Raw genomic sequence first — 13,407 nt, forward strand, 5'->3', positions numbered from 1 at the left:
ACAGAGCTCTATTCAACGCTGTACGTTCGATTTGCTGCTTCACTTGCAGCAAGCATTGTTTGTGAATACGGGCGTAAACAAGTAAATTTTCGTTTCGTCTGTCATGTGTACAAAGAATTTCCGGCCCAAAATCAATTTGTGCCTCAAGATTGGCCTACGTACGAACTCTTGTATCGTGAGTTTATTTCCAGTTCGCAGTAAAATGAGTGGCTAAATAAACATTCTGTGGGAACATGTAGACTTATTGATTACTTAAGCTTGTTGGAACGGGCTGTTTATTTCAGAGCGGCCTTGGCGCACGAATACTTAAGGCACACACTATTGTAATTCGTATGAAAGCACATTTTAATAAACTAAACCGTTTTTTGAAGAACCAAACAATATTTTGTTGCAATTTCTTACAAAACTTGCGCGCAAAAAGCAAATCTAGTATGTAAATCATCAAACTTCTAATGCTCGTAACTAAGTTTAGACTGAGTTTAGAGGTATATATGTAATACATAGTAAGATTGGTTTATTACACTATTTTGTAATCAAAAAACAAGGTTTAGTAGATGGCCGCGCGAAAAAAAAAGACGCCAATTTCCGGCATTGTCTTTTAATCATTGAGGAAGAATCGACAATGCTTTAAGATATGCAAGAGCATGAATGTAAGGCATCTGTCATTTGGAATTAGTAGCTATTTAGTCCTGGACATAAACTCTACATAAAACCGTCCGATTTAGAAAATACGCAGCTCATCTTTTTAAAACCTTTTTTATATTATATCACTGACAAACGTAAAAAGTTAAACAACACTATAACAAATCAAAAACAAAAATGACCTGCTATAAAAACTATTTGTTTGTAACTTGTCTAAATTGAGTAGTATCACATTAAGAGTAGGCGCACACCGTTGATTTTTCGTCGGCCGATAGTTTAGTCGGGCAGTTGATCAGTATGGGCATGTATGGGAGTGCGCACACTACGCCGATTTGATTTGGCCGATTCTTCATACAAATTAAAATCGGGCACAACTAAAAATCAACGGTGTGCGCCTACTCTAAATATTTTGATTACTTCGTCGAGCCGACTGATTGATTTTTGCGTGAATTATTAATGGCTATTATATTTTACGGCACAGATAATAACATCAACAAAATTAATGAACCTGCGAACTAAAATATTTTGTGTTGAATAAAAACAAAAGCAGTTGTGGTAAGTTAATTGGGCTTTAATAATTCACTGTAAAATACTGCGTACTAAAAGTTGACCTGTTGACATCGATTCGAATATTTGCACGCTAGCGGTCGCGTTTTCCCACAATTTTCCGACTGAAAACTGAAAGTCAACCTCGTCACAAACTGGATAAAACCTTTGACAGGTTTTGTATTAGAAAACTTAAACAGATTTGGTTTTTGCTCTCATTTATATAATTTTACACGCCATTCTAATCCTCATCAATTTCTTTTTACAACCACTGAAAAACTCTAACTCGGCTATTTGTGATTGACAAACCATAGATTATTTTATTTGATCGATGCATCAAAATCTAAAAATGATTGATGCTTAAAGTTTGTAATTTCACATTTTAAGGCATAATCCAAGAACAATTAATTGGTTTTGGTTTGAAATCCACCAGGATCAAAATCATTGATATTATACTTTTGAAAATGTAATGAGATAAGCTAGAGTGTCAATATTTGGTAAAATAGCTCTACACTGAGCTCGTTATATCCGTTACTAAATATTCTGAAATTACTATCAAAATATATCAGTTGTTTTATGAACCAAATTGCTGCTAATGAACATGCACTAATGAATACCAAGAATTTTAACAAATAAAAAAATAACAATGTTACTTTATTCTGTTTCTGAAATAATTATTTGTGATCATTACTGTTTTTCATTAACAAAATTTGAATACCACAAGTGAAATAAAATATTAAGAATGATATTCATTTTCACGGTTAAGTATTCAAAGACATTTAAAAATATGAATATAATATAATTAAATACCTAATTTGAATAGTTATAAGTTTCTAAGTAGTTACTTTTGTAAATGACTGTACTGTAACTATATTGAACTTATGGGATTTTCACTTATAATTTAAGTTCAAGTTAACCCGACGCTTCGAACGAACTTTCAAGCTTCTCAGTTCGAAAAACTTTTTAATGGAATGCCAAAGTCAACAAACATCTCATGCCAAATCAATATGATTTCCATTACCAGTATGTTTTTCTTACCAAGGAAACCATATTTATGTAGCATATTAAACCGATCCGTCATATTCACTGTCTAATTTGAATAGAATCAAAGACGATAAAATATAACACCGATAGAAGCTCAAAAACCCGAATTGAAGGAGAAAATGATACGTGGATATGATTTTTATTATAATTATGTCTTACCTACATACTTTATTCATGTAAAAGATCTTTTGTATGTAACTTCTTCGTAAATTGGTGTTTCCTTAAAAACGTAAACAACATTTTCCTTAAATACTCCATACAAAACGGTCATTTCATAGGCAAACTAAATATTTTATTTTTTCTTTACAATCTCTACCTATCCCTACTAATATTATAAATGCGAAATATGTCTGTGTCACATTCACGCCTAAACCACTGAACAGATTTTGATGAAACTTGGCATAGAGATAGTTTGAGTCCCGGGAAAGGACATGGGATAGTTTTTATCCCGGTTTTTGAAACAGGGACGCGGGCGATAAAGGTTTTCTGTGACAGACAAAACTTAACGCGGGTAAAGAACAATATTCCAAAGCAAACAATTCAGTTCCACTCCGCGTTTGGTTAGCATATGCAAATGCAGTAGATGCTATCAGGCCCTATCGCGTTGATTCATGCCCTGTGACCCTGGCCCTGGTCACTCGTGGGTTAAGGTTCTACAGCTGTGCGGGGACTTGAAGAAGTTAGCAGTACGCTTTTAGAAAATATCGAGTTCTAATATTTAATCTTTACGTTGACTTTAATTAATAATTACTTCACTTTAAACTTGTGAATAGATCATTCTGTAAAAAAGTAACTTAAAATAAATTATTGTGTTGGCATTGTGTATTTTACGTCTGCTCATAGTGAAGAGCTACCTACTTCATTTAGTATTACACACACACACAAACATTGTGCGCCTGATTTTGATAAAAGTTTTGCGTTGTGAACTTTCTACAAGTGCAAAATACATTTAAACTTACTTTTATTCATACTTTGAAGGCCTCTTCCATTAAAATGAAATAATGAGTAAAAATTAAATCCATTAATTTTTTTCAATGTTGAAGTTACATCGATAAGTGAATTAAAACATGTCTAGAATATCATAAAATCGTGAAAGTGAAAACTTCGATCAATTTTAGGTTTCTCTATAATGACCTTGTATGTAAATTGCGGTCTGCCATTTCACACTACAAAGGTCATGTAAACTTTACTATTGAAGTCTAGGTCATGACTGTATTGTATAATGTATAAGTTATCCGAGAAAAGGTCGTATAACATGAATGTAATCTCGTATGAATGGCAAATTCACGCGTGTTAGTATATCAAGAGAGACTTAAATGTCTGGAAGAGGATTAATAAGGCTTAAAACTCTAATAGACTTTGGGGTCGTTATTTATTACGCAATAGGTAAGTAATTAATGTCTGTACTGTTAGTAACTGTCTAGACACGATTGCTTTGGTTCTCCGTTAAGTTTAGTCAAATCGGCTTTAGCAAACTTAAAAGTAACAAAAATATAGAGTACCTACAGTCAAGTGAAAAGTAGATTCAGGACTCAAAGGAAGTACGAGTAGTTTAGAGAAGTTGTATTTCACATTGTGTATTACAATGTATTTACTTCTGCAAAAGCAAATGCAATCATTGTATTTTGGATGGCTGAAAAATTTAAATAATAAAAAAACAATATTAATAATAACTCACCAACTGTGCGTGCTTTAAATTAACTTGATCCGATTCTAGGGAATCCCGATTGACTTTAAAATTGAACATCATATTTTTTTCTAAACAAAATAACATATACACTTCAAACATCATAAACAGAATCGAGACGTAAAATTAGTTGCGGGAATACTCTCGAAGAAAAACAAAAGACAATCGTTAACGTCGCGAAAAAAGTAATTTGACAGCCAGTGCGCGACGTCAGATGAGGTTGCAATAGTTTTTAATAATAGGCAATTTTTAAATTTATTTTTTGATTTTTTTCTTTCTTTATGGCCAGTGGTGGGTGTGGGTCATCCAGCTTAAATAGTGAGGTGACGGCCCTATCGGGCTCTGGGATCAAAAACTACATGTGAAAGTGGATTGCTCTCACGGGTTTAATTCAAATAAGTCTCAAATTTTTCGATTTGAATTTTATTTATTTACATATAAAATGTAGAGTAGTAACTAGATTTTAGATTTACTATTTGTGACTCAAAATTAATGTGAGCAAAACGACTAAATATCTATCTAAAGCTAGCCAGGAACTGATAAGCAGCCATTTTAAAAAGTTGAATGCTATCTCCCAGCTCGCGTGTCAAGGTCCACCTTATCGGCGAAGGTCGGGGTAGCAGTTTAGATTAGCCCAGCCTAGGTAGCTGCTATCGATGGAGATAGGGTCTGCAGTGGCGGCCAAATTAAAGGGTCGCACGAACTACTCGTATTCAAATTCAGAACTGCGATTAGAGTTGTGATCTGATTAGCAATTGATGCAGATTAGTAAATGTCTGAGGCTTTTTGGTTTTGTACTTTTAGCTGTTTCGTTTAAATAGGCACAGCAAGCTTATATCAGTTTTATAGTAAGAACCCACAAATGGGATGCTTTAAAAATTCACCACTCGGGCTCAATACCTACGAATAATAGTAAAAGATGTGTGTCAAATCATTACGCTCAAAATGTAACTCGTGAATGCCTTTACAGATTTTCAGAAAGAATAAAACGGTTTATTTACAAAGGTCTACGACTCTATTGTTCTTCTTTTCCCATCGGGTCCAAATTTTAAAATTTTCATAGAATATACTTTTATATTTTCGATGTCCTTTGGGAATAAGCCGAAAAAACAACCTCAAACTTAACATTATTAAGCAAACGATACAAAGAAAATTCAATCGCCTTTGAAAGGAAAATGTTTTTCCCGATCACGTCAAGTTCACTGAACCAAACTGGAAGTTTAAGGTATTTTTGCCTTAAAGCTTGAGTGTAATAATAAGGTTCAAGGCTGGCTTCACCCTACATTAATCACAGCCATCAATCGCGCCGATCTCGTTTCCATCCGCAAATCACTTCCACCCAATTTGATCCGGCACATTATAAACTGACGATTAAGTACTTAACTTTATACAAAGGATCTAATTAATGACGGTATTAATCAAACTTGTGACAGGTACTTGATTGTAGTTTTGGTAACTGTGTTCTCTTTGTGAATGACTGAAGTAAACCATAATTACTTTACTTAGTTTATGTACCCTTGATGTATTACTATTAGCTAGGGACGAAGTCGCTGCCTGCTGCTATCTTTCCCACTATAATCCTAGCCTGTTCAAGACGAGATTGAATAGGCACTTACAAAACAGGTCTGTATCTCACTTAACATCAGTTGTGTCAGGTGTGATTGTGGTAAATGCTTGCCTTGTGCCTTTAAAAAATAACAAGAAAGTTATGATGTCTTCTTCGCTATTTATTCACTATTGCATGCCGTGGCAACCTATAATTAAGGCAGCACTTAGATTAAGTTAAATACGTTGTAAATATTGATTGTCTTCCAGTGTATGTCTTGTTGGTTGTCCTATTAAATAAATAAATAAATAAAACTTCAATTAAATTTAGTCTTATAAAATTTTATATTTCTTCTGTGTCTGAAGGTCAAATTAGTGTTTCTAAGTAAGGCTTTAATAAAAAGCGATAACGCGGACTAAAGGCTAGTTAAGTATGCTAGAGTTTAAATTGAATCACTTTTGAGAATCGTTTAAGATACACTCAAAAATATATTAAAAGCCTGTGATTGGCTCAGATATTGAAATTTACCTAATCATCTGTAACTATGCTAGTGTTTAAACTAAAGTTAAGTTTTGAGCGAGATTTCGGAAAAAGAGTTTAATATGTCTTTAATTTCTACTTCTTCTTCTTCTTATTCGTTTTTCTCTTGGCAGAGCGGTCGTGGTCACGTTGAGGCATTGTTTACATCGGTTGTAAAGGCGGTTACAACTCTCCGTACGAATTTCTACTTACTATTTCAGGATTCAAGCACATGAACGATAGTTTATGTGTAGTGTATACTTAGTGGTGTGTTAAGAACGTGTTCTGCTAAAAGCTTAATGTGTATTAATTTGGTTTGTTGACCATAAGTTAAGAGAGCGCTCTACTCTCTGGGAATGTTTTATTTTACCCTTGCCAGTCTCCGAACGAAAATTACTTTTGACCCAACTCACGCGTGTGTCAATCTAATAAATTATTTAACAAAACTCAATGGGAGACCGCACTTAATAATTAAGTTACAATTTTTTTTTATCCACTACGAGGAAACTCTTGGCCTGTATCTCACCTGATGGTAAGTGATGATCAGGCCGAAAGTGGAAGGAGCTTCACCCGGAACACTCAACCACTGAGGAACTGGCTATCTTACCTCTAACTGCCGGAACACAAAAATGCTGTTAAAATTGTTATTATGGCGACAGACTTAGATAAGATGGTGGTAGCTAGCCAGGCGGACTTAGAACAAGCCCTACCACCAACCAAGCCGAACAGAAAAATCTGCCTCCACTGGGAATCGAACCTGGGACCTCTGCATCTGAAGCAGGTGGTCTTACCACTAGACCAAAGAGGCGATTGAATATAAAATACATACCATATTAAGAAGAACAATGTAGTCGGCCAGGTGCAGGGGATCATTTTCGTGGGGGGTGGAAGGGGAGGGCGCAGCGTTGGGGCTCATCCCAATGCCCCCAGGTTACCTGAAAAATGAACATACCAATATAAATTGATATCTATTCAGAGGTAGGAATACCTACCAGAAGGCAAGGACAATATTCGAATGCGTATATGAAAAAATCAAGATTGGTTGGATAACACGAATAAAAGCACTAAGTAGATGAGTAACTGAAAATCATCCATAACACAACTTAGGCTGGGTTGCACCATCTTACTTTAACTTTAACAAACGTCAAAAATGTGTCAAACTTTATACAAAAAACACCGGTTATTGTTAAAGTTAGGTGATGCAACTCAGCCTAAATGTACCATTACAAAATAATCATTAGTAATAAAGCCCAATATTTCGACCCTGATTGTTTTAGATCCATAATTTGTGACCGGCGCGGCCGATAGTGATCAAAATACCACCTTTAGTGTATCCAGGGCTAATACAGCTGTATTTCGGCGAAGAATAACGTGCTAATGACAACTTTAACGATAACTGAATAAGTAACGAGCATTTGTTTTACAATAAATCATTTATAAACGCCTTCTTCGAAAGCTAATGGATTCGCAAATGTTGATTTACGTTAGACTGCTTAATTTTCACGATTAAAGCAATGCTTAAATATATTTGTCATGTTTAAATTTACCAGATCATAAACACGCAATCTTTTTATACAGCGGGTGGTTAAAACCCGATCTAAATATATCTCTAACAAGAAACAAAAGATTTCTATTTTAGAAGAAACAAAAGACTTCTTTCATTAGTTAGGTTTCATTTTTAGCCAAGCTCTGCTGCTAACCAGTGAAAGTTGTCCCAGGAGAAAGCTATCATGTAGCCCGTAATGAATTTGCTTAAGAACCATTATAAGCTCTCTCCACTGTAAAGAAAGTAAAATGTATTAAATCTTAGAATAATATACGAGTACCTATTCACCACAAGTAGATATAAATTAAAGGGACACGTGTTTGTAATATTTCCAGTAAGCTCGAAAGTTTTTGTTCATCGCCCAAATATCGGTTAATTAATAGATAGCGGATTATGATACTGAACATAATTACATTAATTTGACTGATTATTCTGGAACGAGAACCATTCCGACGGACTTACAAATTATAATACCATGATAATAATTAAATCTGTATTCAGTTTGGTAAAGAGTTTTCAATATTTTGTCACAGATGGATGCATCTCGCTCGCAACTGAATGGATCCAGATGTAATTATTTCAATTATTGGCCACAAAAGCTTTATACAATTTGCTGTAATTATTTAGCAGTACGCCAACGCTCTTTTCGCAATTATTTGCTTCAAGTTAAATGTATAAATAAATTTTCACGAAAGCCTTTTGGTACTTCTAAAAACTATAGATAACCAGAATACCCAATTTAATATTTCTCCCTAATGATAGGGTTGGAGCGTGTAAAAGTGCTCTTAAAAGCATACTTCCAGAAAATAAATTAATTTTATTAGACTTTTATACTTAGTAAGCTTTAAAATTTTTTACTAATACAAATAGCCCGGCGACGTCTGCCTCAATAAGAAATGTATACGGCATGCACTTGCCATGGATACTTGAAGTATACACGGCCTATTGGTAATAATTTAGTGTTAAGGAGAATCGATGGCGATCGATGGGAAAACAACGACCTACTGACCAGAGGCTATTCGTGCTGTTTGTATGAATTTTATAGTCTGTGCTAGCTGTGTCTACTTGTATAAGACAGCAGTTGGCTGTAATTGCCTTAATGATTCGTTGACTGGCATGGATTTCTTCAATATTCAAGCTAAGACTATTTTTAAGAGCGACTTCTGTCGATGTTCGGTCGTTCATTTGCCATAGCCAAATGACGTCCACTAATGGACAAAGGCCTTCCCCAAGGATTTCCACAACGATTGGTCCTGTACTACTCGCATCCAGGTCTTCCGGCAACCTTCACCAGATCGTAGGTCTACCTAGCGGGAAGGAAGCCTGCCCACACTTCGTCTTCTAGTCCGTGGGCCAAACTCGAGAACTTTTCTGCCCCTACGGCCATCTTATCTACGAGCTATGTGCCACTTAGGTAAGTTTGGCAATTTTGCAGGTTATGTCGGTGACTTTGATTTTTCTGTCGATGTTCTTTTATCTCAAGCGCTGACGGTGTTACGATCGGTGAGAGTATGCCTTTTCAACCGACTTCAAAAAAGGAGGAGGTTCTCAATTTGACCCGTATGTTTTTTTTTTTTTTTTTTTTTAAAAAAAAATAAAACCGACTCCAAAAAACCTACACTAAAACGTAGAAAAATAATTACTAATTACCTACTTATTTATTAGGACGAATTATTAATATTTATGTAGGTATACCATGATTGATACTTCTGGAGTCGGTGCCAAGATTATGAAACATGTAAAGTTTGCCTGCACCGACTCCAAAAGTATCAATCATGGTATACCTACATAAATATTAATAATTCGTCCTAATAAATAAGTAGGTAATTAGTAATTATTTTTCTACGTTTTAGTGTAGGTTTTTTGGAGTCGGTTTTATTTTTTTTTATAAAATTTTGCTTGATCCCATCGGCATTATCAAGATAACAAACTTCCTTAGAAACTTTCATCCCTCATTTGAAGCTCCAAGGACAAATAAATTTTAACCTAGTTCCTTAATAATGTATGGCTTTAGCGCGTTATAAATTACTAAGATAATTCCATGTCTGTAAAGTTTTAAGCATGCCTTGAGTTAGTTTAAGGTCTTGTATTTAGAGATTTGGATACTCATTGAATAAGGGGTTTGGGATCCTATTCGCAGGTGGGATATGCATGGTATAAAATTAGATTGTTTTTGTTTCCTATTTGATATTGCGGGTTTGTATCAATCTTTATGTAAAAAAATAAGTAAACTTCCTCTGAGGACAATGAAAGCTGGTCCGATTGAAAGATAACAAACGCCTTCTATTAACAAGTATACAGGGTGGAAACGATAAGTGATCTCACTCGATTATTTCTAAACTATACAAGATATCGAAAAACTGATTACTGATCCTGAAAGTGCTTAACGAGTTCTTTCAAACGATATCAGTAATAGGTTACAGAATTAACTGGATCTATCCAAAAATTCAATGTTTTCAGCCTCTTCAAGCTCGTGAAGCACTTTCAGGATCAGTAACCAGTTTTTGGATATTATCTTGTATAGTTTAGAAATAATCGAGTGAGATCACTTATCGTTTCCACCCTGTAGTCATAATTTTATAAACGTATTTCTAACCTACTATTAGAAATGTAAGTTATGAATAGATTACATAGTGAAAATCTGTACCCCCAGTGAAAAGGGAGTTAAGTCGAAAATGGTGATTTTTGGGAAATCGCATTTGAAGTTAAAAAAAATCCTGCTTTGTCGCTATTAGAGATAACTTGGTGAAATATTTTTAGGTGAAAGGTAATGTTAGATATAATTAGGCAGTGTGCCAGTTTGGGAAATATAGCATGTGGTTTTTTCGTAATTAAATAAAAACCTAGTTATATCACCATGCACGACAACTTTACATTCGTGTAAAGTGATGTAATGAGATATAAATCATTTTACACCACACTGAATTAACCACACGCTAACAAGTGTAAAGTGATACATTTTCCACCATTTCTGTTGATAATTTTTTATTTCTTCAATTTTAGAAAAAGTTGTAAAACAAACATAAGTAATTACACTATGAGGAATCATTATTTCAGGTTATTTAGGGTAAATACTTGCGAGCTAAGCAGATAAAGTCCAGCAACACATGCCATTTACATAATTATTTACTTTATACATAGTATCCATTCATAAGGACTTTCGTAGATAGTTTCTCAGGGCAATCGAATATTGCACTTAGCCTCTTGATTAGACCATTGTGTGCTATTTGTAGTTTATCTTCCTATTCCAATCGCTCCAGATCCCCCCAAGTAGCAGCAGCCTATCTAGGTCGCTACAGGTCTTCTGCAGCGACCCTGGTGATTGGAGAATTTGAGCCTGTTGATCTGCTACGCTTGTGCACTACTTGTGCACGTGCTGCGGTTTTTCTTCTGCCTCCATGCATATTCTACACAGTAGGCTGCCTGTAACAGCTATATTGTGTAGGTGTTTGTTTAACATACCTGTTATTACACTTAGGACCTTGTGGATATTGTCCCTGTTTAGTCTTATGAGGCTGCGGGAGAACTTTTTCGATATATCCACAACTGCATCTTTTGTTTGCCTGCATCTTTTACAATCTTTCCATTCTGTGTGGTGTTATTTTTCTATTTTGGAGCGCAGCCAGGTCTTGATCTGTGCTTATGGTATCGGCATTATAGGTAATTGTTCCGGACCAAATACCGTCGTGTACGNAGATAGATAGATAGATAGATAGATAGATAGATAGATAGATAGATAGATAGATAGATAGATAGATAGATAGATAGATAGATAGATAGATAGATAGATAGATAGATAGATAGATAGATAGATAGATAGATAGATAGATAGATAGATAGATAGATAGATAGATAGATAGATAGATAGATAGATAGATAGATAGATAGATAGATAGATAGATAGATAGATAGATAGATAGATAGATAGATAGATAGATAGATAGATAGATAGATAGATAGATAGATAGATAGATAGATAGATAGATAGATAGATAGATAGATAGATAGATAGATAGATAGATAGATAGATAGATAGATAGATAGATAGATAGATAGATAGATAGATAGATAGATAGATAGATAGATAGATAGATAAAATTTGAAGTAATTTCATCGATAAAATTGTCCATAGATTACGCCCTTAAAGTTTGATCACTACAAGCCCGGACACACTGTATAGATAGATAGATAGATAGATAGATAGATAGATAGATAGATAGATAGATAGATAGATAGATAGATAGATAGATAGATAGATAGATAGATAGATAGATAGATAGATAGATAGATAGATAGATAGATAGATAGATAGATAGATAGATAGATAGATAGATAGATAGATAGATAGATAGATAGATAGATAGATAGATAGATAGATAGATAGATAGATAGATAGATATTCATTATATCAAACCATTTTATATCAGTTAATAGTTATTTGTCTTAAAATTATTCGTTTTAAAATTATATTATTCGTTTATTATAGTAAATAATTATTATAACAAACGATTTTATGTAATTTGATGTTATATCCTCTAAGTATTATATGATATGTAGTTATATCATACATTACACACCCGCCAATTACCACGGGCTAAGATTTCATCGATTGGTACATTTATCCAATTTTTTGAAGCAACTGCGGCTCTTATGCTTCCTGGGGTAGCCGAGATACCAGCTGACATTAACACAGATTTTATCCAGCCGGCAATAATAGCTCGTGATGCAGGTCTTTGTTTCCAACAAGCAGTTAGGAATAAATTGTTTACTTTAGCTACTTCCCGCCTTGTTGCAGAGAGAGTGATCAGTCTGTTTATCCAGGTTATAGGGTTCAGATGCAGATTTTCTGTATTTGGTAGTAACTTCCATCCTGATTGCCGATATCTAGCTGAATCGGTCTTGGATCCAAACTCAGGCCAAAAAACAACGTAGTTTTCAGTAAGTATACAATGATCTGCGTCTATACGTAGCAGCGTTAGGTCATGAACTCTTCTGCCCGAACATAATAACAAAAGCGTCGCCAAGTGTTTTGATGTTTCATACATACTGGACGTGTTGACGTTTGCTCTAGCGAGATATGTGGCCACTATATCAATGTCCCATGTTGGGGCCCTAATTTTATTTGGTTTTTTAAGTGAAATTGCTTTCAGAACATGTTTCACGACAGAATTATTTGATAACTAGCTGTNGTAAGTCACGAACGGGAAAATTGAAGTTTGAATAAACTTTGTCTAAGGAAATGCTCTACTTTTAAATAGTTGAAAGCAAAATCAAGTTTTACACTGATAAGATATCACTAATTTAAATAAGAAAAATAACCTCTTATTTCTAAATTGAGATTTTTAGCTTGAGCGTGCTTTTTTCTACTTAGTAAGAAGGCTGGAAAAAGGGATAGAATCCACATTTCACTACAAAAATGGATTAAAGATAACATTTGATTTAATAACTACAGTATTTATGCTTTTGTAAAAAAAAATAGAGCTTTAGATCGTAAAGCCACGTATTCATTAGGCAACATTTGTTAATAAACACTGTTTATAAACTGTTCATAAACAATGTTTCATAATGTTTCATCATCTCTGTAAACAGTTTATAAACAGTTCATAAACATAGGTGATGAAACATTGTTTATGATACATGTTGCCGTGCTCCCCGCTATGAGTGGAGAGCAAGACGAAACATCTAGTTTATAAACAGAAGTCAACAGGTGTGGACGTATGTTGCGCGAGTTTATTAACATGGAGGTAGTGTTGTCCAACAACCAAATTTCGATGCTTATAGAGCTTTGTCACCAACGTAGTATTCTTTGGGACGCCTCAAATAAAGACTATAAAGATAAATTAAAAAAAATTATGCTTGGACCGACATTGCTGCAGA

The 13,407-nt window shown here is 34.4% G+C and overlaps 1 protein-coding gene across 1 annotated transcript in view; it reads right to left on the reverse strand.

Annotated features, from left to right (window-relative positions):
• The window catches only part of alka (glycine receptor subunit alpha alkaliphile), a 49,424-nt gene extending 42,538 nt beyond the window's left edge, over positions 1 to 6,886 (reverse strand). Inside the window, exon 1 of the mRNA XM_028320650.1 lies at positions 6,814 to 6,886. Coding sequence (XP_028176451.1) covers positions 6,814 to 6,857 — 44 coding nt within the window. The 5' untranslated portion in view covers positions 6,858 to 6,886. The remainder of the gene's footprint in view (positions 1 to 6,813) is intronic.
• Positions 6,887 to 13,407: the final 6,521 nt, after the last annotated feature.

This window comes from Ostrinia furnacalis, unplaced genomic scaffold, assembly GCF_004193835.3.
Source record: "Ostrinia furnacalis isolate ACB-3 unplaced genomic scaffold, ASM419383v2 OfSCF7437, whole genome shotgun sequence".
In the NCBI taxonomy this organism is placed as follows: Eukaryota; Metazoa; Arthropoda; class Insecta; order Lepidoptera; family Crambidae; genus Ostrinia; species Ostrinia furnacalis.